Below are 26223 nucleotides of genomic sequence, written 5' to 3'. Positions count from 1 at the left end.
GGATTGGATTTCTCCAGAATTTTGTGACAAGTCCTAGATACTTAAGGTTTTTTGACAGGTTAATCGGTCGCGCCAATTTACGCGTAGATTAATCACGGGAATCAGATACGCCTTTTGGGCGATGATTGATAATCAGGGTCGCGACAGACCGCGAAAACCGGGAAAACCGCGCAAATGTCAGGTAATTCTGAATTTTTTAACTGGAAAATTCACAAAAAAGTCAAGCAATTATAAGTGAGCAAAATTGTCGCACCCTGATGACGCGAATCGATCGCTCATGCCTTTTGCTTAGCACTTTTGTTAATAATATATGAAAAAGTAAAGCACTCTCGATGTGTTAAGCCTCCAGCTTTTCAATCAATTTTCTCAACAACAATGTTTTCAAATATAAATTGAACGCGCCATTTGTGCGTTGACTTGCTACTGTATAGTTCTAAGAGAAAGCGCGGTATTCGCAAGCTGGCGGTCGATTCATGGGGATAAAAATCGCGAAGTGTACAGTGATAGTGAAGAATCTTTTCATAAGTATTTATAAAACATATCTGAAGTGTACAAAAGTATTTTTTAGTGATTGTATTGTCTTTTGTTTCATGACGACAAACTAATTGTTTTTACAAGCATACCGAGAAATATTGAATCTTAACTTGAACAAAATATTTATTTTAGGAATTCCAGGTAAAAAGTTAATTTTTATTCGAAAACTTCATAATTTTTGATCAATCATAGAAATGATAGAGTAGAAAACTGTTTTCGCGAATGTTGACTTTGAGCACGACATCGTTTTTGTCGGTGCACGCACTTTTGTCATTGTACTGATCGAACTTCGTCTGTTTTAGCTAGTCACATGTTTTGTCTGTTTTAGCTAACCAAACTTTTAAAATGTTTCAGTTAATCATGCCATTTGTCTGTTTCAGTTAATCACACCTTTTAATGTTTCAGCAAATCAAAGCTTTTGTCTGTTTCAGCTAACCAAAATTTTTGTCTATTCCAGCTAATCAAATCTATCGTATTTTCGATGAAACTTTTTTCACCAACATCTGAAGCGATTTCTGCTATGATTTCCGAAATCTTCAATGAAGCCCTGATAAATTGTGCTAAAATCGAATTAAAATGTGTCAAATTTCTGATCAGAGAAGTATTTCATCTGAGGCAGCTTGGCAGAGTATCTTTTTTGAGGCAAGACATTTCTCCGATCAGTAATTTACAGAACTTATCAAGGGTCTGTTGACAATTATGAGGATTGTACCAGAAATTGATTTCGATGTTGGTAACAAAATTTACGTCGGAATTACTTCAGTTCGTATTTCCGATACTTGCCAAGTATTTCCGACGTAACTTCTGTTGCCAACATTAGTTTAAGTGTTTTGAGTATTATTGTATAAGAATAATGCGATTGTTTTATTCGTCGCATGTGAAAAAGCGTTTGTATGAATGTGTGCACACTGATAACCAATGAAAATTTTGCAGTTAAATTTGTTTTCCATCATTCTTGCTGCAATAACATCATATGTTAACATATTTGTAATTCATTTCGTTACTTCCAATTAACAATCCTAGGTTTTTTAATTCTTAGGATGAAAACGCAACTTATCAAGCCTGTGCTCTGGCCACCGTCAGTCACTGCCTCTAGCGGCGATACCTCGAATCGAGTTGACAAGTTATTAGTAATGGTGTTGATACGCATAGCTGCGCTGTTATGAACGAGTTTTTGTCGGATTTTCTACCGTGTAAAGATTCGTAACAAGCTTGTAAAATGTTTGGTGCTAAGAAGGAAACTAAACGGAGAACGAGACCTGCCGGTCGTGACGGAGGCCTAGCTCAGGTAATTAAGTATTCCGAATTAAACCGCCTGAAACTCTGGCCGTTGTTTAGTAACGACGATTGTTGGAGTATTTTATGACTAATAAGTCATGTTTTGCGCATAGTATGGACTTTTTGACGTGCCCGGTCAAATCGACAGCTTCGACGGTATGAATGACTTAGGCGACGACGATGACGAGGATTTTGAAGCAGAGTTGGCCGCTTTGACTTCAGGCAATGACAAAACACCAAAACGTCGCAAAGGCATGTATTTATTTGTCCAGTAACTCCATTTCGTGTGGAGTAATTTTTTCATTGATTTCAGTAATGCCTGCAAAAATAACTTTCACATGTGTACGTGTATTGCTAAATAAACACGTTTAATTGTTATTTGTCAACAAGTTAATCTATTAGCGCCACGCCTCTGATTCGCTTTAAATTCTGTTGTTTTTTTTTTTCTACCACGACTCATGCTCTATTGTTCTTTTATTTCTCAGCACTAAATTTTTAAATGATATTTGCATTTGTTTGTCAACATGTCATTCATTTCCTCAGATGCGCCAAAAGTGCTACCAAGTGCACGGCTGGATGTCATGGTTGCAGAAAGTATGAAGGATATTGGTGATGATGAGGAGCTATCAGGAGATGATGATGACCCTGATCTTCTGGTAAATTTTCTTATATTTCTTAAATTATGTATAAATTTTTTTTTAACTGTAATTGGGCCTGGCAGTGTTCAGCCATCATCAATTTTTTTTTAAAACCTTTTGGTACAGAACGAGTTGCACGAGCTGACAGGCGAAGACCCTACAGCACTATCAACCCCTGAGCATGAGCAGGAGCGCCCTGTTGCTGAGGCTAACGAGACAGAGACTGAAGCAACAGTGAAACTCCTAGAAGAGCGCTTAGCGAGTTACAAAGTAGCTGTAATAAAAGCTAAAGCTGAAAACGAGCCTGGTCGTGTTCGAAGATTTAGTAGAGGGTTAAAAACCTTAGAGGAAATGCTCGTGGGTGCCAAACATGGACACCCAATTAACACTGCAGATGTACCACCGCTACTTCCTCCTTCCGCCACTGGCCCTATTACTAAAGGTAATTTTGTCAACCTGAATTTTTTTTAGATATACTTCTTATCCGTTCCCATTTTTACAGAGCTTAAACTTTATTTCTCTTTATATTGTAGAAGAACTGCCAGCTGATTCCACGCCTATTCCAGAAGCAACTCCTGTTGCACCTGATGCTGCACCTGCTGCTGTGCCCGCACCACCTGCTGAAAAAGCTGAGGAAACTTTGCGATTACTGAAAGAGCGCCAGCGCGAGTATCAGCTCGCTGCAGTTGCCTGGAAGAAAGCAGGCAACACTGATGAGGCTATCAAGCTAGTTCGTATCTCTAAACAATTTGATATTGTTGTCGAGGCTCTTGGCGCGGGCGATCCAATTGATTTGTCAGACATGCCACCTACCCCAACACTTCCTACAAAGACTGCTCCAGATAGTGCACCTCCTGCCACTGCTGGAAAGGAAGACAGCGAGGCCCAAAATGATCCTCCACCAAAGGCGTCCTCTCCTGGTATTTATACAGATGACTGTGTTTCTTATAAAAGATCTGAAGCTGCTTTTCCACGTACAGCAAACAGTTAGATACAGTAACAGCAAAATTCTCTCATTGGCTGCTTGCTACGTATGTACGTGGGAGGGGGCTTCTGCTGTATGCAGCAAAACCAAGTGCTGTAGACTGTCAGGTTATTACTACTATGAATATCAATTTTCATGTACAGCAAAATGCTAAAGAAAACACCAGAATTATTGACTGATCAGAGCATTTTTGCTGCTGCTGCATCCAGCTGTTTTCTGTATGAGAAAAAACAGCTTTACTGCTGTTCTGCCAGAATCAGGGTTTGTTTATTAACTGAAAAAATTTCCGAAACAGTAAGTGTCTCAAGTGGTGGTGATGTCCTTGGCTCAGCTCTGAAAGAACGCTTGGAGGTCTACAGGCGCATGAAAGTTACAGCTGAAACAGATGGAAAGGGTGCAAAAGTACGAATGTATGGACGTCTGTGCAAGCAGTTTGAAGAAGCTATTAAGATACATGAGCGTGGAAAGCCAATCGATTTGGAAGACTTGCCCACACCTCCTGGTTTTCCCCCACTAGGTACTTTAGTAGGAAACACATCTCCACCCAAAGCAGCTGCTGAACCAGGACCAGGATCAGAACCGATTCCTGAGCCTGAGCCCTCTGAGGAGGCGGATCCCACATCTACACCACAGAGGAAAGCCCCAGCTCCACCCCCACGAACAAAGCCAGGTAAAATTTTTAAAGCACCAAGTTTAAAGATAAAACAGTTCATTTACTTCTACAGTCTTCATAAACTTTATTAGTTTCTCTATTCTTGTTGTAATACGAATAAACTATCGACAGCAATGCCGCAAAGGCAGGGTCGTACGCGAGCTGATAAGCAGTTATCAGAACTTCAAATGCGTCAGCACGAACTTAAACAAGCTGCGCTAACTGCGAAAAAGGATGGAGATATAGAATTGGCAAGAACATATTTAAGGCAGGCGAAAGGGATGGAACCCCTAATACAGGCCAGTATAGGCGGTCTCCCAGTCGACATGAATTCTGTACCATTATCACCACTCGCAAAGCTGCGCTTGAATGAGCTTAATGATCCAGACAGCTTTGTCGTTGTCGCAAGCGAAGATTCCGTAGCCATTGAGGGAGATGGTGACGACCAGCAGATATACGAAAACATGGAAAAGCAGCTGGTGAAACATATAAAGGTACAGTGACAAAGATACAAGTTCAGATATGTTGAATAACCCTTGACAACGAAACTAGATAATTGTACCTGCTAATTTATGGAACGATTATTCGCAACTATTTACAGACTTGTCTAGCATCGCGAGATCATTCCAAAGCTATTGGTGATGTTGCCGGTTACAATAGGTGGGAGCGTATGGCTCTTGGCTATACCCGTGATCTCGACATGCTAAGGGTGAAACGTCGTGACGGTTTTCCACCTCCGGTGCATCATTACGAGACCAAGTCGTTTGCCATTGTGCAGTAAGTCATAGTCATTTATCTCGTTCACAATTACGTATCCTGGAATACTAGTATACAGATTTGTGGATCACGATAATTCATACTTACTTTTCTAAATGGCATTCATTGTAACGTAGGTGCTGTACAGACCTGGGTGACAACGACATAGAGATTACTATAGCGAGGGGGGTCAATTATCCACGTGAAGCGGATACCTATGTCATGTTTAAGTTCCCGTATCCCTCAGAAAATCCACCATCAGATAGAACATCGACTGTCAGGGATAGCAACAACCCGGAATATGAAGCAGTGTTTCCATTGAGCGGGGCTCTCGATCGTACGGCAAGACAATGCCAGCGAGTTTTCAAAAGACACAGTCTCAAATGCGAAGTCTGGGCGAAAGGGTAATTCAATGTTCAATTTGTACATTTATCTCTTTTTTCAGTCGTTGCCCCTCTTTTACTGTTGGATATTCTGTAACATTTGTAACCCTGTGTTACGTCAACGCAGTTCATAGCCTTGCATCGGAATCGTTAGATAAATTCCAGTTATATTAGTAAAGTTACGAATGGAAAATTTTCCAACGTTAATGCAAATCAATTTAAACGTATACTTGAACCCTGGCGCATGACTTAATTCATTGTATATTGGGTTTTATTGAGTCGTTGATGACAATTTATGGACTCAAACTAGTAAAAGTAAATATTGTTTCTCACCTATAATAAACATTGCACATTCGGTTTAGAATTAGATTATCTTAGTAAATAGAATAGGATGTTGCTTGCAGATGCTCGTTGAATCCCGTCCTGTGTTGCACTCACCCAAGGTAGGAAATCTTCCTACATTATGTATGAAACAAGCTTTGTCGTATACATGTCGCATGTAACATAAAATGTCCAAACTCCAAATTCCAAGTTCTCCTCAAGCCTGCGAGATCGCCGTAAGAGCAACTTGTTTTTTTTTTTTTTTCTAAGTATCAGTTGAAATGTCATCTAAAGTTATGAAAGGAATATGATGAATGTAGAGCAGCCCAACCAAAATGTTGATTATGCTTTTACTTCTGATTTCAGAGGGTTTTTCCGAAGTGATAGTCTTTTGGGTACCGTGACGGTAAAGTTGCACCCTTTGGAAACAAAGTGCATTCTTCACGACACCTTTCCGGTAAGTTTCCAGAAGCAGTATCGCAGTGATACAATGAACATTTAACAAGCAAGATCGCGTAGGAAAAAGAATAAATATCGGAAATTTTTTCAAAACTTTATCTTGGCGACAACCGTAATTTTACCGTATGTATGTATAAAACTACCTTTATCAGGAGAGCACGAAAATTTGGTGGATTATTTTAACTGTTAGTCGAACATTTCTCACTCTATCGGTATTTACTGATTTATTTCAGCTAATGGATGGAAGAAAACCTGCGGGAGGCAAGTTGGAAGTAAAGATACGGGTGAGAAATCCAATTCTCACAAAACAGGTCGAACAAGTTACAGACAAGTGGTTGGTGATCGATCATTAATCGATAAGTAAGTTTGGGATCAAAATGCCTTTGGGACTGGTGATAATCATTTGCAATGACAGACGAATTTTGGTAGTAGTAATAATGAATTGCACAACGTTTAATTGCTAATTACTTATTGCCAATGCCACAAACTATTTCCTCCGCATACCGTGTCTCTTAGCATTACAAATTATATATTTTAATATCACTTATATAATATGTATTTATGTATATATGTATGTATATCTACGAGCAAAGTGATGTACCATGATATCTGGAGAGATTTTTATTTTTGCCGCAACGAATATTATATGTAATAGCTTTCCGCTGAATATATTTAATAACAGAATGATTAAAGCCGTTACTCGTTATCAACTCTACGCATATATAAATACAACAGTAATGTATTTTACGTGTACGGTCTATTTGCTATAATTACGTGTATGCACTACAGATACAGTGCAATCAATTGCATCCTGCCCGTTGCAGAGCGGGATAGATATATAAGCGCGATGTGATGTAGCTGTATCTACGATTCCTAGATAAGAACAATAGACGGGATGAATTCAGCTAACAACGCATTGTTCGATAATAGCTTCCCCCTCGTTCCTGGCGACCATACCAGACCAGGGTTGCCTTAACCGCCTAGCCGGCTATGTTCGAATAAACGATTTCGGGAAGTTTTCAACCGCCGACAGGTGCTTCACTCGCACGGAGGAACTCAACTGAAATCGTACTTAAGCCCGAATATCCTACCATTGAATTCTATGCCAATCAATGAATCACTGGACCATGAGTCGCGACGAGGTGAGTAAATCATTCATCGCGCCTTGTTATCGTGTTATTGTTAAAATGATGATTGCGCAACTGTGATGTCGGACCTCCGTTAAATACTGTTAATCGTATTTTACAATTCTTACATATTCCAAATAATGAAATCTCTTTCAACTTCAGGACATGATAGCAAGCACAAGCACAATCTAAACCCTACCGCATCCCAAGTTCTGAAGAAACTTCATTACTTGATAAAAGAATGCAAAACTGCCGTGTCTGACGGCTGTCCGACATCCCATCAAGTCGATGCTTTGTGTTACCCTGAAATCCCTCCGACCTGCTGTCGGTGAGATCGGAGCTGTGCAGAGCGATCGATTGCGCGACAGGTCAATATCGAGTCGAAAGTTGGTGCAGGTTGAATGCAGGCAAAACCGACCCCCGGTGACTCGAACACTCTATGCCAACTGGGCACAGCGGGTATCTCTTCGGTACCAGTTGAAAGAGAGTGAGAGACAGAGAGATAGAGGGGAAATGGTGCCGATCGCTGCACTTCCCCGTTAGTTTTCTATTGTGTGCGTAAACTCGTCTATGTGGACGCGTATACCCAAACCGCGGATCGGGGCAGCCGAGATCGTCGGGAAACAAAGCGATTTATTTGCCAATTAGACAATTGGCGCTACGCGGTCCCTCGGAAAGGGCATCGAACAGCGAAGGGTTGCCTAAAGTGCGGCAGCTCCTACTGCCACACGTTCGTTGCAGGCCGATGTTCGCAAGAACGCGAATTACACGATTCGCCGACGAATATTTGCCGAGTTGCCGAGTAGTAGGTACGTACCACGTACCTACAACCCACCGACCCGGTGTTGACCTTTTGGTCCACGGGAGGCAGGCCGCGTGCAAATTAACGATGTTTACGCTCAACCCTTGCCCCTCCCCCACCTCGCCCTTTTCGCCGTAACCCTTTTTACCCTCTTTCTACATCGCGGAGTATGAATATGTGCGTAAATGTACTATGTACGCGTTACGCATACACAGGCGTATCGTCGCATCAAGAGACTCTCGGTAGTCTCTCGTACGTATCAAGTAGTCGCAGTAAAATTATGTATACGGTACGTGAAACGCCGCGCGCTCACGCGCCTCTCGCATTTTAAAATATAAAATAAAGCGAGGGGAGAAATATGGATGGATGGACGGCAGAGAAAAAGGCGCCGATGAAAGTATAATATACGTGCAAGTGTGCGTATGTATTATGTGTATATATATCATACTGCCGCGGTCCGATCTTATTTCGCCTGTACTAAGTAAAATTTTTGCATCTCGTATATCGTCGTTCGCAGCGATACTATTTCATATACGGTATAGGTATATTAGACTGGTCGTTCGTGAAAATGTTTATGCTCCAAGTTGAAAAAGCTTAACTGTTAACATTGAAAAAAGAAGATCCTCAAAGTTGCAATGCTGTTTTCTTACAATTAAGGGGTGCCGATAATTTATTTTGAATTTTTTATTTTTTTTCTTATAAGCTTTTATTTGTTTTCAGAGCTTCATCTTTTTGAATTTTGTAACGATCCAAAAAAAATCAAACTTTAAGACAGATAAATCTGGGATTGAAAATACTTTTTTGCTCACATAGTTTTTTTTTTTTTTGCTCTCAATAGTGGGAAAAGAGCACCGAAACTTTGAGGATCTTCTTCTTTAACTCGATTTTTAACAAGATTTTTCAACTCGGAGAATGAACATTTTTTTCAACCGGCTGTCCAAGATATGTATACATATAAGATATGTGTAATGTGTGAATATTCTTAACGCGAGTCGTTGGACGAGGTTTCATCAATGCAAGGATCGGAAATATTGTTACAACTGCTAGGCGGAGAAATCGTAGGATGAGAATCGCGCAAATATTGACTAACCGCGTGTGTATATACTTATTAATGAGGTACCGGACGCGCAACAATTAGGGAGCAAGTACATGTATACCTACAATCATAACAGTGTATATTTTGATCGTCGAAGAGAGCATCGGCTCGGGGGGGTGGATGACGGGGTGGGAAAAGGTTAGCGGGTCCGACGTGTCTGATAACCTCATCTCGCGGCGAACGCGCGATTCGATATATTTTAATCTTTATCTTACTCGTACGTCCATGCACTTGTTACAAAGTGCAACATTGTCGCGCAAGGGTCGCGACCACCGATGATCGTAAATCAGATCTAGCCGCATATGTTGTATCCATGTTAATTGAACGCGACAACAGCGTCCAAACTCCAAACACCATATTATATATGTACACAATTTTTAACTCGTTCGGTCAAATACGATAAGCAAAATTCTTTACAATATTTCGATACGTATGTTCGCATAGCAACTATGTATTGTAATATTCAGGTTGAATTATATCCATAAATAAACCGTTTTTGTTCGACCCCGTTTGAAGAAACGCATTTTTGCGCAAGTGAAGCGGGCCCGAAATTGTTGCTAAATTCGCATGAAAACAGAAATTTCTTGCATCAACTTCATACTTGCGAAAGATGAAAAAAAATCGTACGGACGACGGGCGTATAATATTATATTCGGCTTCGTATCACCCTTGATACACGTTGTACTATTTTCAATATTTTACCGCACTCCCTGCCATGCATAATGCACGAAAACAGAATCATCACGTCTATTGATACACGAGTAAAATCTTGGGAAATTAACCTGCGGTAAAATTCATGCTGAGAATAAAAACCGCTTTATACCTCACGATTTCAATAATGTTACAATCTTTGTTTGCAGCACCGATTATACACAAGTTGACGCAGGTTTGCGGCATAATTGTGTTACGTAAATTTCCGCATCGGACGTTGATTAAAAATTAATACCGGTCAGTCTAGGGAGGCGGAGAAGGAAGGGTGGAGGACGGGACGTCGGCGTCGACCGTGACTTTTCACATGATTTTCATTATAACGTTAATATACTTGATATGTAACTGCGAAGCGTGTATGCGACGCTCGACGCTCGACACCTCGGCGCAGTTTTTGCTAACGCGGCATTTCTCGGCCGGATGTGACGTCAGTGGTTGCAACGTGCCCGTGCAAATGGCAGATGGCTGGAGATGCGACCCGACACCGACTGCCCCCGTCGTCCCTCTCCACTTATCCTCGTCTTCGTCGCTGCCCAACTTATTATATACACGTAGGCAGTTCATGTGTACCGTGATGCGTGTCGTATATGTTAATCCTACTGCGGCTATACGATATTACGTATGTATGTACGATACTTTTATACCTTGTATCCCTAGAGTCGCGAAGTGCAGCAAGTTCAAAAGGAGAGTCCAACCGCCGAGACGAGGAATCACGTTCAGACTCTACGCACGGTTTCAAAAAGGCCAGAGGGCATCCGCAGGCCCGATAGAGACAGTAAAATGCGGTTAACGTCTTATCGGCAATTATTTACGCGATCGCAGCTGCAGTATTAACGAGTTCGAGGGTAGGTGCGTATTGCACATATGTTAGTCGTACTTGATTGCGCACCGCGAAATTCGTCCAAGTATAGTAATTGAGAAGAAATTATCAGTAAATTACCGAAGTAGGTGTTTCTCTTCATTGTCAACGTGGAACTAAAACACTTTGCATTGGGTATTACGATCGAAATTATTATTTACATTTTACGATTCCAAATACATCCTAGGTCAATTTATACACTCACAATCAGCTGCGAGCAGCTAAACGCGATAAAAGGATTCAGTTTTCGTTACCGGGTCACGTACCTGTCGTTACTTTTATCCTTTTATATTGCTCGTGAATTTCGAATATTCTAATACCATTAAAAACGCGGGATAGCTGTTATCGCGACCGCAGACTGAACATCCGGCTAATTGGCCGCTTCCGGAGCTGATGCGAATTTTTGCAAGATCGTATGTTTCCGACTATTAGTTTAATTTGAAAGCAAATATTTGCGAAGGGTACACAAAACCCTCCGGATTACCACTTTTTAATAAATGAAAGAGAAACTTCAATTTTTTATTCTCAGCAGAATTCTTACCAGTACACGGCTCGTGTATGTGAACATAGTCCATCTTACAAAGTAATACGCAAACGGTAAAGCGTGAAAAAAACATTCCGCAATCATTTTTCTACATCGCATTAAACATAGCACGTATTATGGTGGATTTCATGGAAATCCTGTTTGACACTTGGTTTTCTACTTGTATTCGATATCGTGTCTTCCGGTCGTCAGAAACAATGGATCCAGATATACGGCCGCTGATAAAGTACACGAGTGACAAATATGGCGGGACTTCCGTCATTGGCCGGAAACCGCAAAATACCCGATATCCGGAAGAGTCCTGCAGGACTCCTCCTTTTCGGCGGCCCTTCCATTTATATATCATTTCTTCCCTCCACTTTCCGCGATATTTCAAAGCTAGAGATGATTGCGTCCTGCGTTTCGCTCGCCCCTCGCTGCGGTCACTCGACACAGATTTTTATCTGCAATAATTCTAAGCCATAATATTTCGTGCAAATTATCGTACGTCTGCATATTGTTTGTTGTGCCACGTTTCATTCGGTACACGTATGGGTAGAATTGCATAATTTTTCACCGAAGTACTCCGTTGCAGTCAGGTACTATTTTACGAACGAATCAGATCGGATCAGAAGTCAGTGTTGACGGATGGCTGGGCGCACAAATGTCCCAGGGTAAATTTGACATCCTCCTAGCTTCTCGTAATCCGTAAAGAAAATCCTCATAAATTTCGTCCTAAAATTTTTAACTGACAAAACGATCTCGAATCAAGTTTGTACGATATTACGTATATAATTGACATGTAAAAATACAAGTCCACCTTTTAGAGTAAGCTGTCTCTATATTTGAAATGATCTATATTCCACCAGCAATTCAGGAACCTGATTTACCGATAGAATCTCGAGCGAAGCGTAAATCATTGACAACTCCTGAAACTTCTCCTCAAAAAACTTGTGCATATTTTTTCTCCAGAAGCTTCAAATTTTTACTAAATTTAGGAGGAACTCTCTTGATCCGGCAACACGGAGTATCAGAACACAGTTGCGTAACGTATAGAAATGTGTCGAAATCTTGAGGTGAACGTATACAACTGCACACAGCGATCGAAAGACATCGCAGCCATATATCCCGTGGGTATATGTATACGTATAACGAACGAGAGAGAATGAGTCCGATTTAATTGTCATTTCTGGGAAATTAATTCGCAAGTCAAATGCACGAGTTATGAAATGTCCATTGTACACAGCACGTACACACGTAAAGAGAGACGTATTCCTATAGAGTCGATCAGCGACGACGATTGTTTCAATCCCTGCGACCGCGGTGATACAGAGATCATCCGAAGCCAATATTATACCGCATATCCGCGAATCCCCTCGAGGGTGAACCGAGGGTGAAACAGCAAACAGATCAGTCTCCGTGCGCCCGTTGTCATCCGTCGTTGCCCGAGTACCCGGACTACAATCGTGAACAATTGGACGTCTGAGCAGCTGACAAATAATTCGCGGCTCATCCGCGCCCCTCTTCGCTGATTGATATATGCGACGATTTCGCGGTCTTTTTACTATACCGATGGATTCTGCAGTTTCATGCGAAGTAGGTATACTTACGTGTAGAGGAAATCGATGTGTTATATTGTATGTAATAATATTTTCTGTTTGTACGAAACGGAATAGATTTTTCTGTGGTTATTAATGGGAATGGAAAAGTCGCGCGAGAAGTTGAAAGTCGGTTGTCAATGTTTCAACTTGCGAAATCGACAACAAGGGGAAAGGAATTATCGAACCAACGAAATAGATTTTGTTGGGAGTCAATTCACTTGAATCTGGTATCCGTTGTTTGTTGCAAATACGATGACTGCGATTCAACGATTTCTGTGCAGTTAGTTTGTCAAGATGATTTAGCCAAGCGAATTCCTTGATTCAACTGCAAAAGCTTCTCTTGTCGCGATCGACTAAAGCCTTTCACGTATTTCCAAAACTTGGTCGACTAAATATCATTTTATTTGAAGTTTATGGATCGTACCTCCGAGTCCTACGTTCATTTACGGAAACGATTAGTTGCTATACAAATGTCCAAATTTCGCGTAGGTATATTAATAATACTATCAAAGTCCCTGAAATTAAGTTTCAATCGATATTGCAAGTGCACCTTAATGTACGAACATGATTACTTTCATTATCGTTGTTATTAATATCAATTGTCGTTATCCGAAAGACTTTGTAATTCATTCAAGAATCGTGCGGCGATGTATTCGATGTATTCGAGCGTGAAACAGGAGTCATCGAGTCATGTGACAGTCCGTTACAGGTCCACGTGTCACACACGTACGCACATCGCATCCACAGGTCCTACACAACGGCAGCTCGGCTTTATCCTGAAACTTGGATAGAATTAGGCTGGCTGGCGGCTGGCTGGTTGGTATCGATGCGGCTGGCACACGGCTCCTGGTTGCTGGCTCAGCGTTCTCGTAGTTTCCTCCGTCCTCTTTACTTCCCCAGCTCGCCCTGCGAGCCTAAAGCTGTCTGCATCGTCCACGAGGCCCGGGGAGAATTCGTTGGTACAAGTATCTACCTGGACCCCCTCATCTCACGGAGGAGAATGTGTGGGATCCTTTGTAATCGTCGACCTTGACCTACGCGGAAGTCGTTTGTAACCATAATGCAAATTGCCGTTATATCACTGAGAAAAATTTCATTTGTTACAGTGATCAGAAAAGTTCAGTAAACAGGTATCGGTAAAGAACCTGTTTCAATATTGTTGGAATTACGAAAAACGACGTACGCCTAACCATTTTCCGCTATCATCGATCCTTTTTTGGTTATTGCAACGCAAAATCAGTTCGCGAGGTTTGCTCTACTTTTTTAGTTAAACGAGGTTTTAACGTCAATTTGTCGTTGCACGAGCATTAAATTTTCGCAACAGTTACAAGAAAATATAGCAACAGTGATCGTAATGAGAAAGAATAGTAACGGACACTAGAAAACTAATTTTCATTTTATACCTAGAACAATATTTTTCGATTGTGGTAACAAATAAAAATAGTCACGGACCGAGCGGTAACCGAAACAAAAAATTTCTCTCAGTGTACCGCGGAATTAAAAGCTGTGTACCCAATTCCTACAGAGAGCAGAAATTTACTTCCCATTTGTCCGTTAATTGCGACTGACTGTTAATAAGGAATGAAATTGGGGGAGGGGGGATTGCGCGTAATTCAATAATAATAAATAATTATACGTTTCGTTCGCTTGGAATTAATATGTCGGCCGATGGGTATTGAAACAAGTATAACAACGGACGACGGGTGCACGTGGACGTGTGTAGGTGTAGTTCGTCGCGGATCGAGCAGCGTCTGCAAATTCCTTATACCTCGCCCCCCGCGCACCTTCCCCGGGCCTTTCCGAATCTACGAGACTCTCGACCTCGAGACGCGACCGACGTTGAGTCGTATCCACGTCCGGGCGGATAGACCTTAAAGCGCCCTGACATACCCTTCACGCGACTTCGTATTCAACAATTCACCGGAAGCTTGGTTAAATAAATATGGATTCGTTTGCGTAAAGGGCGCAGGTGAGATACCGCCTTCGGAATTTCAGGCGAGAACAACCGGGTATAAGGAATGTATATGTTCCTGATAGATAGCTTGGGGGGTGAATTTCAACCCCGCGCGATTTTCAAATTCTTCGTAGAGTTTCTTAGTCGTGGAAACGGGCCTCGTGACCCCATTCTTGATATGCGAAACGGAGACCTTTTTTTTCAACATTTTTGGCATTTTCTTCAACTTTGCTGTCGGTGTTTTACAAATACTTGAAAACAATCAATTTTGGTTACGAAAACTCGGAGAGATTTTTATGCGAACCTTAAATAATACCTGGATATTTTTATTTTTATTCTAGATTTTTAGTACTCATTTTTTTAAACTAAATATCACGTTTCGGGTGAATTTCACCACGCGTGACCGTTTCGCGATTTTACTAAGATGTGACCAATGCTAAGGTTAATTGTTATTTTCCATATATCGCGTAAAACTGCGTTTTCAATTCCTGAAATTTTATCATATTCATTCCTGTCAGATTTATAGAGTGAAATGTAATAGTTTACTCGGTACATGGGTAAAACATTGATATAAACGCAAATTTGAAAATTGGTACAAATTGTAAACCGAGTTTAATTTTACATCAATTTTTATTTAAACTGAGAACTTTTTTACTTTCCCCTGAGCTGCACCGAATTAAACATATATAAAAAAAAGATTGATGCCGTGTGCAGTTGTTATACCGTACGTATATATACCCGCGGCAATTTACGCGGGGTGAAAAAAAACGTGGAATTCCGGGAAATATACTATTTAGGTATATCTATAACGTACACGTATATGTAACACACCTACGCATACGTATACGCCAAATATGTATAAGCGAGTCGCGGGACAACTTTTCATATCTAGAATTGAGATCTACACATGGTCTATATATAGTAACACCCTGGATTTATATCTTTATTTTCTCGTCGAGCCTCCTGGCGCGCGATTTCACGCGACGAACAAATTTTAAATTACCTATTCCCTCTTTCGGGGACGAAATTCACGATTTTTTACGACCCCCTCCCCGCCCTCCGTACGATCCCGTTTTCCCACATTGCCGAATTTCGCTTCATATATTCCCCGCCTCTTCGTATTGTATCCTCCATATCATGCACTGATAACGTTCAGACTTTCTTCCCGAATACGAAAGTTTCCGTCTACCTCGATTATACCCTCGTATCTTGCACCGCGTTGCTGGAGTTTAACTCCTTCGAAAGCCGTGCAGCCTTGCTGCTCAATAGAGGTCGATGACACGACGCGGCGATGGTATAATGTAAAAAGAAAATTTCCGCACAGTCGAAATTGGAGGAGAGACCTACCTTATCGTTTTCGCAGGTGCGGGTAAACCGTGTCTTAATATGTAGAGGTATATATTATGTGTACCGTAATAAGGATACGAACGTACGTCGGTTTGCACAGCTGCTTGTGCATATTTCAACAAATGATCCCGAGGCGTCGCGGGGATCAATTATTCATTACTTATAAATTATCCAAGTTTAATTTTTTCCCCGATTGGTATTACGGATAATTATCGCGCGGTGTGGCAGCCGAGTTATGAGAATTTTCGCGCCCGCTGAGCGTACAAGAATAGCGGTCTATATTCCTGTCCCCCTGTAAATTGAAATCCGTGCAGAAGAGAGCGAAGAGTAAAAAGAATAGGAAAGACAAAAGAAAAAAACAAGGAAGAGAGAGTGAGAAAAAAAAAAAAATAATAATAATAATAATAAAAATGCGAATCCAGGGAACGATGAGGGGGTTGGCACGGGTGAGGGGAAGGTTGAAGGGCGCGACGGGGTGAAAAATTATAATAACGACTTTAAATATTAATGCGTTTTTCACTCGCGGTCTGCACGGGCTCTCTCGAACCAATGGCGGACCAGTCGACTCTCCGCCAATCCTCGAACTCCCCGACGAAGGATTGGCCCGGGACGGCGACGCCCCCGCGCTACGTCACCGACGTCGTCGTCGTCCCTGCGCACCCCCGGATTCGGCGAGCGTCGCGGCGCCGTTCCCGCTCCCGCACACCCGCAACTGCGGCCCGTCGTACGTCCTCAGTCGGCGATAATACCGCGGGTCGCCCTGAGCTCGTGGCCGAGAAGTTCGCAGCGCCGTTCCTACCCCAGATAAGAGAACGAAGCGAGCGTCGACGATATTAAGCAGAACGCACCGACGTACGTGGTACATCGTAATTGCTAATCTGCATTCGAAGCGATTACACCGCGAAACGCGAGGCGCGAATTAAATATATAACTATCATTATTGCAGACGATCTGCAACGCGGTGGGCTTCGGATGCTGGAGTAGCGCGAGAGCTGTATAATATTTAATAATTGAGTGTGCGGAACATCGCGCTCGGTGATTTATTGCAAATCCTCGATACGGTCGAGGCGAGGTTTTCTTTAGTGTGCCGCAGTGCTGTTGTGGATCGTATATGGGATCGTTGTGCGGGGTGCGGTGGCGTTTTTGGTTTTTTTTAAATACCGTATACGCAGAGTATATGTATACTTGTCGTTAAACCGTGTGATAAACACTGCAGTGGGAAATAATATTTTTATCGCACGTACATGTGGACACCCTTCGCACCGCTGCCGGAAGGAGTTGGTCCTAATTCCTGGCCTTTCGCTAGGGCGGAATTATACCGTCGTCGCAACCCCCGCCGTCGGGGGAAAAACGGCCCCTTACACGCCGAAATACGCGACTCCTGAGGTCGCTCTTGAACAAGAACCGCGGCCTTCCGCATGCGGTCGAATCGCCAATAGCACCGCGGCGGTAACAGCGGCCGCTAATCCTGCACGGAGGTGGAGAGCCAGAGCAGGTACCTCGTTCCCAAGCCAAGGTGGAGTCCGAGGCCGACGGTGTCAAGATGGAAGCGGAGGACCACCTCGCCAGGGAATATGTCCAGGAGTTTGTTCTCGACCACTTGGACCCCGCCGACGTCAAGCGCGAGGTGAGACGCACTACGATTTTTCGCGACAATGATAAGCTACGCGTTCGCCGATTCGTGAATCCGATACGTCTAAAACCGGATTGATTTTTTTTTATACACACTAACATTCCTAGGGAAAATTTACACACGAACGAAAGTTCGATCTTTTTGTATAATATCGTGGTGAAAAATAGCTAAGGGTGGAATGCTGGCTTACGAACGTGTCATTTTTTGCATCAATTTTTACCAAAAATTTTGTATCTACTTCCGATTTGTCCATGTGCACGTAAAAGAACGATTTCTCATCTGCGAGAAGAGAGGTGGTGATATATAAATATATAGATTAATTACGTGTGAAAAAATTTCTAGTATGATTCAATTGAATATATTTCGCTCTCGATTTTGTGCCTTGTACTTATATTACCAATTACAAGACTACTTGTACTATTGCACTGGGAACGTTTGAATGATCGAAAGATCGCTGCAGGAAAAATCGGAGAAATCGACAATCCTGATCCTGGCTAAATACGATTTCAGTAGAGTTTTCAAAACGATTCTTGACGTCCAGAACGAGCAGTTCAATCGTCTTTAGTAGATTATCCGTAACCTATACTTTAATAGTTGTCCTCGACGTTATTTCCCGACTTTCATAACTAATCTAGCTGTAAAAGTCTTGCTAAAGCTGAAATTCAGTTGCGTGTTACATCGCGATATTCTTCACGTGTTATCGTTATTCACCGCTGATTATTACAGCTGTAATAAGAAAGAATTAAAAGCCGAAAAAACGAGTGAAATTTATTCCAGATGAAATACATAATCTTCTTCTCACGCGAATACGAGCTGCAATATCGCTAACTTTATTCATAATGCCAACGCAGGCAGTGTCGCTATAACCTAAAAAAAAATTCTCCAAAAATCTCTTCAGTCTTGATCGATATTAAAGTAACCGAAACTGTGCACGTATGCAAACATCACGAATCATCGGTGTCTGATTATTACTCGTCAAAGATTCATTCGGAGGTTCTATAGTCCGGTGGCCGCCTTCTATAACTTGCGAAACGCGAATCGCGCGGATGTTGCAGGTGCGTTTGGGTTCGCCGACGGTGACGGTGAGCGGGAGCGTTCTCCAGCTCCAGGGTCAAGTGGGTCAGGGTATCGCGTTGGCCCCGCTCACCCCGCCGGCCCACGAACTAGAACAGCCCCATCCGCTCTACGGGCAGCCCCACATCCAGGTGCAGCACGGAGTCCTGGTCAAGGCGCCGCCGGGCGTCGCGCCCCAGCTGACGACGCTTTCGCACCCTGGAACGCCGCCGGACACGCCGCCGGTTTCGGCGTCGCCACCGCCGATTCACCTCCACCGCGTCGGCGATCGGGACCTCCGGGACCCGAGGGATACGCGGGACCGTTCGACCCTCGGGATCGGCCTTGGACTCCACCTCCCACAGGGTCCTGGGGGACCGCTGGGCCAGGAGGATATGCAGGTCGTAGGCGGGGGTGGAATGGGATGGCCCCCGCACTCGCTGAGACAGGAGCCCCTGGATCTGAGGCCCCACTGTCCCCAGGATCAGACCCCGGAACCTCCGCCCGAATCTTGGCCGTCGCATCACCACTTTCAGGAGCTTCAGCATATCCCGCGTCACGCGAGACATCCCGGTGAGTTTTACGAATATTGTTACAATTACCACGAGGAACTCGTTTTTGATTTTACAATAGTCGTTTCAGTATTTGTTGTTGTTGTTTTTGTTGTTGTTGTATTGATTCTTGGCGCTATTTATACATCGTATGTTATTATTGTAATATACGCCGTCTTGCTGATCAAGGTGACGACGTGCTGAATTCCATCCGGATAATATTTTTGTGTATAGAATTGGCTTACGTATTTCTCGTATGTTAATGTAGTTTTCACGTTGTAAGTGTTGATTTCCTCTCTGTGTTTGCTATTTTCAGCTTGGAACATACTGGTGTTTTAGTTAACGAAGCTTTGCTGTTCGTTCTATTTTTTTTTCACACCTGCACAATGCAGTCCAGTTTGTATTTTTATTTACCTGCTGCAAGTGTGCATCTTTTGTACTTGGACATGATATTTCTGATAATTTTCTAGGTATCAGATATTTTCATACTATTATACATACGTAACGAATATTATAAACTCTATAAACTACGATATTTTAAGAATAAAACATTTTGTGTATGAAATATTAAATATTCAATATTTTATAACCAAAGTGGAGAGCGGATTTTTCCTCTTAATTTTCCAATTCATCTTTTCATGAGTATCTTTTGATGTATGAATAGTACTATTGTACGTATAAAAAATCAACGTATAGACCGGTTATTTTGAATATGTACGTTAAAGTAACAACATTTGTGGTCGAAATTGTTTCAATATTTCTTATGTGACTTTGTACCTTTAACGTAAGGCTTTACGAATTTTACGTAAACTTAGACTGCTTGAAAAATACTACTTTTGTATAATTTATATGAATTCTACACTGAGAAATGACAGCTTTATCATGCTATAGAAGATTACGTTGGTTGGCAATTCCTAAATTTTCGAAAGTATAAATCACACCTTGCAAACTACTTTACCTTAATTGAATGTCTTTATAATTGTCAATATAATATTTATCGTACAGGAAATACAAGTTCAAATACTTTGGTAAAAGAGTACACGCACCATTCTAGAAACAGCAATAACTTGTATTAAAATTGGATTAACATTCACTCGAAAGCTTACCTAGGTCGAATAATTTTTCGTCAAATAGTTGAACTATTGGTATTCCGTAAGATCAACCATTGTCACCCATTGTCTAGTAATCGATTCAAGCTGATTCATTTCGTTAAAACCTATATTATCGCCACTGTGGTTTTCTACTAATTTTCGGTAACTGCAACAAATTGCAACGTTTCTTTACGAATCGTACACGACGTACGAAGCATAGGACAATATCAAGGACACATACGAGAGCTGTTTATAAAACGCATTATCTCACATCATCGTTGCGTTTGACGGCTGCAAGTTCTGATAATTAAGCCGCACTGTTCCGAGGCTTGCGCATACACGTATGAACCAAGAAGGCTTATTTTTTTACAGACGACGAGGAGTGTGCAGGTGGTTGTCTGGTTGCAGGCGGCTACATCACGGTCTCCGGTCACATCGAGTACTACGGTGGTGTCGGAGGCGGTGGAGGCGGTGGTCCAGGAATGGGACTCGGCGGAGGTGGCGGCGTTATGCAGGGTATGGACGACAGCATGCAGGGGATGCCGATGCAGCCCGGTCGGCCGATGAGCGTCTGCTCCGTAAGTTCCTGCGGAGGGCCGAGTCCTCACCGAGGTCCCGGAGGACTTTATTCGAACTGCGGAAGCGGGACGGCCGACGAGCTGATGAACGACGAACTTCTGATGTCCCTCTCCGTCCGGGAATTGAACAAGCGCCTCCACGGCTGCCCCAGGGAGGAGGTGAGTCAGGTCTCTTCTTGCTACACGTATTGGTGAGGCGCGGGAGCGCGCCCGAGGCGACCATCTCCCGAAAAGATCATCAACGGGATGCGAGAACGGCCATTTCTCGATACGTTCGGACCTGGTGTACACGGCGAGCGATTTTCGACGGTGTTGGTAAAAATTTCGAATTTTCGAATCCTTCGGGCTTACCGTTACGGAGAATGACACTAGGTCGAATGGTCCAATTCCCCTGTACGGTAAGTAATTTCGAAGCGTTAAAGAAGTGAGGAAGATCCGAATTATAGGCATTTCATCGAAACTTGAAACGGGCGAGTAGTCGAAGTACGTTATTTCCAGTTGCTCAAAACCCCGAATGCCGATTGGTACAGCTAACATCTCCCAACAACGGATTCCTCTTTACAACGGACAGTCTAAACATCTCTAATGTTGTTCTGAATAGCGGAGACTCCTCAATAACGGACAATATTTTTAGTCCCGAAGATGTCCGCCATTGGGAAGTTTCACCGTATCGTTCGGAATTCTGAACTCTCGGAGATTCGTCGATTCGAAATAACGTATTTCGAATACTCGTACCAACTGCGCTGCAATGCCTCCTGTGTTCGGATCTATTTCGAACACTCCCGAATTCAACATCTCGGAATCGCCTGCTTACCGTTCGAGAATTCGACCATTCGAACAGACGACATTCGACTTAACGGTCAGTCCGAACTTTGAGAATTGGGAATTTTAATCCACACCCATCGAGTGACCAGGCGCGTCGTTTTGCGGTTTGCATTTTGATTACACGAGGTGCGTCGCCTCGGGCGCGCGCTTTGCTCGCCCCCAGCTCTGCAGGTCGCGAGTCGGACGATTGACTTACGTAAGGCTCCTCGGGGTTCTTGTGTCTGTGCGAAGGTGGTGCGGCTCAAGCAGAAGCGTCGGACCCTGAAGAATCGCGGTTACGCGCAGAACTGCAGGAGTAAACGACTCCAGCAGCGACACGATCTCGAGACTACCAACAGAAATCTACAGAACGAAATGCAGCGGCTTAAAATCGAATTGTCGCGCGTTCAGCAGGAACGCGACGTGTACAAACAACGGTGCGAGATACTCAGGGCCAGGCAGCACCATCATCACCACCACCACCATCAACAGCAACAGCAACAGCAACAACAGCAACAGCAGCAGCAGCAGCAGCAGCAACCTCAACCCCCCTCACAGTCTCAACAGCAGCCACCCCCTCAGCAACCCCCCCAATCCCAACCTCAACCCCCTCCTCCTAATCAACCGACTCCAGGAGCGAGTCCCGAGGTATACCTGTGACATCGACAACGTCGCGGCGGAACCTGCTGGACTTAGAAGTCCGTACTGTCGGGGATCAAGACGCAGGTCCGTTCCGCCCTGAGACACGGTTTTTTTTCGGTTCGATAATTAAACTTGTTACATTAGCGATCGCTTTGAATTGAAAAATGGTGTATAATGGTTCTGCGAGGCGGAGAGAGTTCCACATTCCTATACGTATGGGATGTAGGTGATCGAGACGAGGTCGATATATACCTGCATACATGTTTGTATTATATCTATATATACACGGGCGAAGTGCAAGTGGGTGGGCGAGTGAGTGGCGGCCATTTTGCGTCACCTGCTCGTTCGCCGCCATCGCGCAAAACACCCACGCAGGTAGACGTGCATTGTAACTATTATACTGCATAGAAGAAGCGAGACGTCTGTGGAACCCTGATTTTTTCATTTCAGCATCCATCGCGGTCGGCGATTTCGAGTTCACTTTTTGTTTTCTCGATTAGTTTGGTGCAAGCCCCGTTTTGAAAGGCAATCGTCCCTGGATTTCGATGATACGAAGCTTAAGCAACCTTTTATAAGGCACATCTTGATTTTACACGAAATATCTGGTGACACGAAAACTAATGAATGATTGCAATCAACAATAATTTCATAGTTGGACCCTGCTATTTTACACATTCCGAATCGTGCAGATGTTGTTTGAATTTCAATGCTAATTATATAAATTCGAACCAAGCATTTTGACGTCGCGTTGTGCTGAAAAAACCCATGAACTTTACATGATTTCATTGTGGATATTTGGTTCAATTTGGTTTTGTACAACTGTTTCAAGATTGTTATTTTTCTTTGCAGAATATTGCCTACACTTTAAAACATAGATGGATTTCTGACTATCCGACTGCAGATTTTTGTCGCAATTTCACTTTGATCAGTTCCATATTTGTCTCGTTTGGTGTATCATGTATATACGACGGATGCCCGTAGATAACTGGAAATGGATGGATGGAATGTTTTAGAGGGTAGATACGGAATTTTCATCAAAATCTTTATTCTTCCTTCTAATTCAGGGTAGCATATTATATATATATAATATATAATATTATATATATATATTATATATATATATATATTATTATATATATAACAGCTTTTGAGGTGTAACAGAATTGAGTTAACTATAGAAAGCTTAAGCATTTGAATGTTGGAAGTGAGAGAAATAAAAATTGAACTCAATAATGTTATACGAGTGAATGCAAAGAGTATACATGAATAAATGTTCCATCATATCTGCGTCACTTTGTGTATGGTATAACTTGTAGGTAGGTACATACATACATACGTAAGGGAGGGGTCTACAAGAATTTTCCTTTCGAACTGTACAAATATTAAAAATTTTATTCATTATTATCATGATACATATACATGGTATATACCTATATATATATACATATATAATATATATATATATATATATCCAAACTTACATAGGTATATCGTTACGTGTACAAAAGTTGGTCGTCCTCCAATTTCTTTTATGTATAAAAGTTTTTTCTATACGCGTATATATAAACATAATAATATACTTGGTTTGTTAGGTATAGTTTGTTAGTGAATTAGCCTGTTGGTTTTTTTAGTTTATTATATAAATTGGTTGGTTGGTTGGTTGGTTGGTTAGTTGAATTAATTCGTTATCAATACCATGAGTTTATACCTATATAACGTATATACGTATAGGTATATACCCGTAAGTGTTATAATATATACGTTAAAATAAAGTAAGGGTGCGACGCGTGATAGGCTGTGCGTTATTCAGAATAATCTGAATCAGATCATCTTTATAATTCCGCGATCTTTCGTCGAATCAGGCTTTGACATCACGTGCTATAAAACGATGAATTTTCATCACTGATATTCGCGATAAATTCACTATCGCTTGACGAAAAGAAACATTAAACATGCAGATATACGTTGCTAGTTAATTAATTATTCGCAGGAAAATTTGCTAAAAATAACTGAAAAAAATGACACAGATATAATTAGGGCTCAAGGTTCATTGGCTGAAAAATAAGATGATCGAAAAGTGTGAATTAAATAATATTTCAATTATAATTGGTGCAAATTTTCATATTATACATACCTAATAAATTTACGAAAAATTATTATGATTGCTGCTGCAGATTGATATTGTAATAATGTATAATTCATTATTTATATAATTTGACTCGCACAATATAGATCCGCCGAACGTGGTCTAATTTGCGTTCATTTTGCGAATTGTAATTCATATGTGTACAGGTATACACCACACGGGTAAAAGTGCAGGCCGGGTATAAATTTCCTCGTGTCTGGTTGCCTCGATTCGCTTTGAGCCGCGGACTCTGAGGTCGTATTGAATTTTCTCTAAGGTATCACTAGATTAAGGGAGGGTAGGTTAAGGGTAGGTGCGTACGAGTGATTAGGCAGCGCTGCAGGTGAGAGGGACGCGGTAGATCGAACGAGATTTGAATACCACGTTGTAGGAAACAAAATTGAAATGTCGTATAGCACAAATTTTAACTATACATAATATGTATAGAGGTATATATGTATATATATGTGCGCGCGCGTGTGTGTATAAGTATAAAATATTAATTGCACACACTAGAGATCAGTGGCAAGAAATCATCCACGATATATAACAGGTTGATGTAAATGATCGAGGTTATTTCTTATAATACATGTATATATGTATTTATATATACCTATACGTATATCGAATTCTCTCGTCTGTTATTTAATTTTAGATCAGAGGCTTTAATTAAATTCATATTATACCATACGATATATTTTTCATGTATATATATGTATATATATATATCTATATACACATCGTACCTATACATAGGTAATAATATACATATGCATAGATCATCGATATTGTGTGTTTATAATATTATAGGTATATATATATAATATATTTTTGTTCCGATCAATCTCTGTACCTATACTATATACATATACACCTATTATATACGGTTGCGACGATTATAGATATATAAAAATATATCTTTCCATGGATGTCATCTTACAGCGCATGCAGGTTTCGTACGGTTTCCCACGGTTTTTTTTATACCTGCACACCCGACGCACATCGTCGACGTATGTAATGTCTCTCCGGTGTCGCGCACACAGACGCATAATACCACTCCACGGTTTCCTATACGGTTTCCCTCACACCGTATGTGTATGTATGCATGTACACACGTACATACCGTACACGTGAATACCAATAATATACCTATATCTCCGTCAGGGGTCCTTCTTTTCTCGTAAACTGGGTTTGATTTGTGGTTTTTTATAATTGTCCACTTCAATGTCAACATTGAAAAAACATGCAGACTTGTATCTACGTAATGTACCTTATTACCCTAGATCTAACTAGCACGCATGAACCCTCGTACCTTGCAGGGAATGAAAAATTGTTATGCGCGTGACGCAATTATACGTATCAGTTTTTTTTTTTTTTTCCTCTTTTTTGTGTAATTTTTTCGTCGTACACATTGAAATTATCCGATGGATGAGAATGACTACTACTACTACTACTATTATTATTATTATTATTATTATTGTTATTATTATTATAACGCCGGCAGTGCAACGTGTACATAAAAATTATTATATAACTGATACACATACCTATAAAATAAACGTCGCTTGCAGCGACACTTTCGCATAATATCACAGCCTCTTTCTACATTTATTATTCGATTATAATTTCACAATTTATTATACCTATTCTACGTTTATATTATTATAGGATTTGGCATCCTATTTGTACAGTCTTCTCGTATGTGGAAAATCGGTCAACGCCG

General features: G+C 41.7%; 2 protein-coding genes across 8 annotated transcripts; both read left to right on the top strand.

Annotated features, from left to right (window-relative positions):
- The first annotated feature begins 1646 nt into the window (after positions 1-1646).
- LOC124175477 (coiled-coil and C2 domain-containing protein 1-like) lies at positions 1647-6612 on the top strand. 3 transcript variants are annotated; one of them, XM_046555778.1, is made up of 12 exons: positions 1648-1822; positions 1926-2064; positions 2356-2468; positions 2577-2892; positions 2984-3370; positions 3731-4105; positions 4220-4581; positions 4689-4864; positions 4981-5247; positions 5631-5669; positions 5914-6004; positions 6240-6612. In XM_046555778.1, exons 1-12 carry the CDS (start codon positions 1754-1756, stop codon positions 6357-6359), a joined length of 2454 nt encoding a protein of 817 aa, XP_046411734.1. In that variant the 5' UTR covers positions 1648-1753; the 3' UTR covers positions 6360-6612. The 3 variants fall into 3 exon arrangements, with proteins under 3 accessions (XP_046411737.1, XP_046411734.1, XP_046411735.1); XM_046555781.1 differs by lacking the exon at positions 6240-6612 and having other exon boundaries at positions 1647-1822; positions 5617-5669; XM_046555779.1 differs by lacking the exon at positions 5631-5669.
- Positions 6613-16754: 10142 nt separating this feature from the next.
- LOC124176853 (transcription factor MafA) lies at positions 16755-23434 on the top strand. Of its 5 annotated transcripts, none has more exons than XM_046558646.1 (4): positions 16755-17650; positions 18712-19282; positions 20760-21097; positions 21986-23434. In XM_046558646.1, the coding sequence occupies exons 1-4, from the start codon at positions 17567-17569 to the stop codon at positions 22391-22393; spliced, it is 1401 nt and encodes a 466-aa protein (XP_046414602.1). In that variant the 5' UTR covers positions 16755-17566; the 3' UTR covers positions 22394-23434. The 5 variants fall into 5 exon arrangements, with proteins under 5 accessions (XP_046414602.1, XP_046414599.1, XP_046414601.1 ...); XM_046558643.1 differs by having other exon boundaries at positions 20724-21097; XM_046558645.1 differs by having other exon boundaries at positions 18703-19282.
- Positions 23435-26223: the final 2789 nt, after the last annotated feature.

The sequence above is a fragment of the Neodiprion fabricii genome, chromosome 2 (assembly GCF_021155785.1).
Source record: "Neodiprion fabricii isolate iyNeoFabr1 chromosome 2, iyNeoFabr1.1, whole genome shotgun sequence".
NCBI lineage: Eukaryota > Metazoa > Arthropoda > Insecta > Hymenoptera > Diprionidae > Neodiprion > Neodiprion fabricii.
The sequence above is the reverse complement of the archived record's forward strand: the minus strand, read 5'-3'. Positions and strand labels throughout refer to the sequence as shown.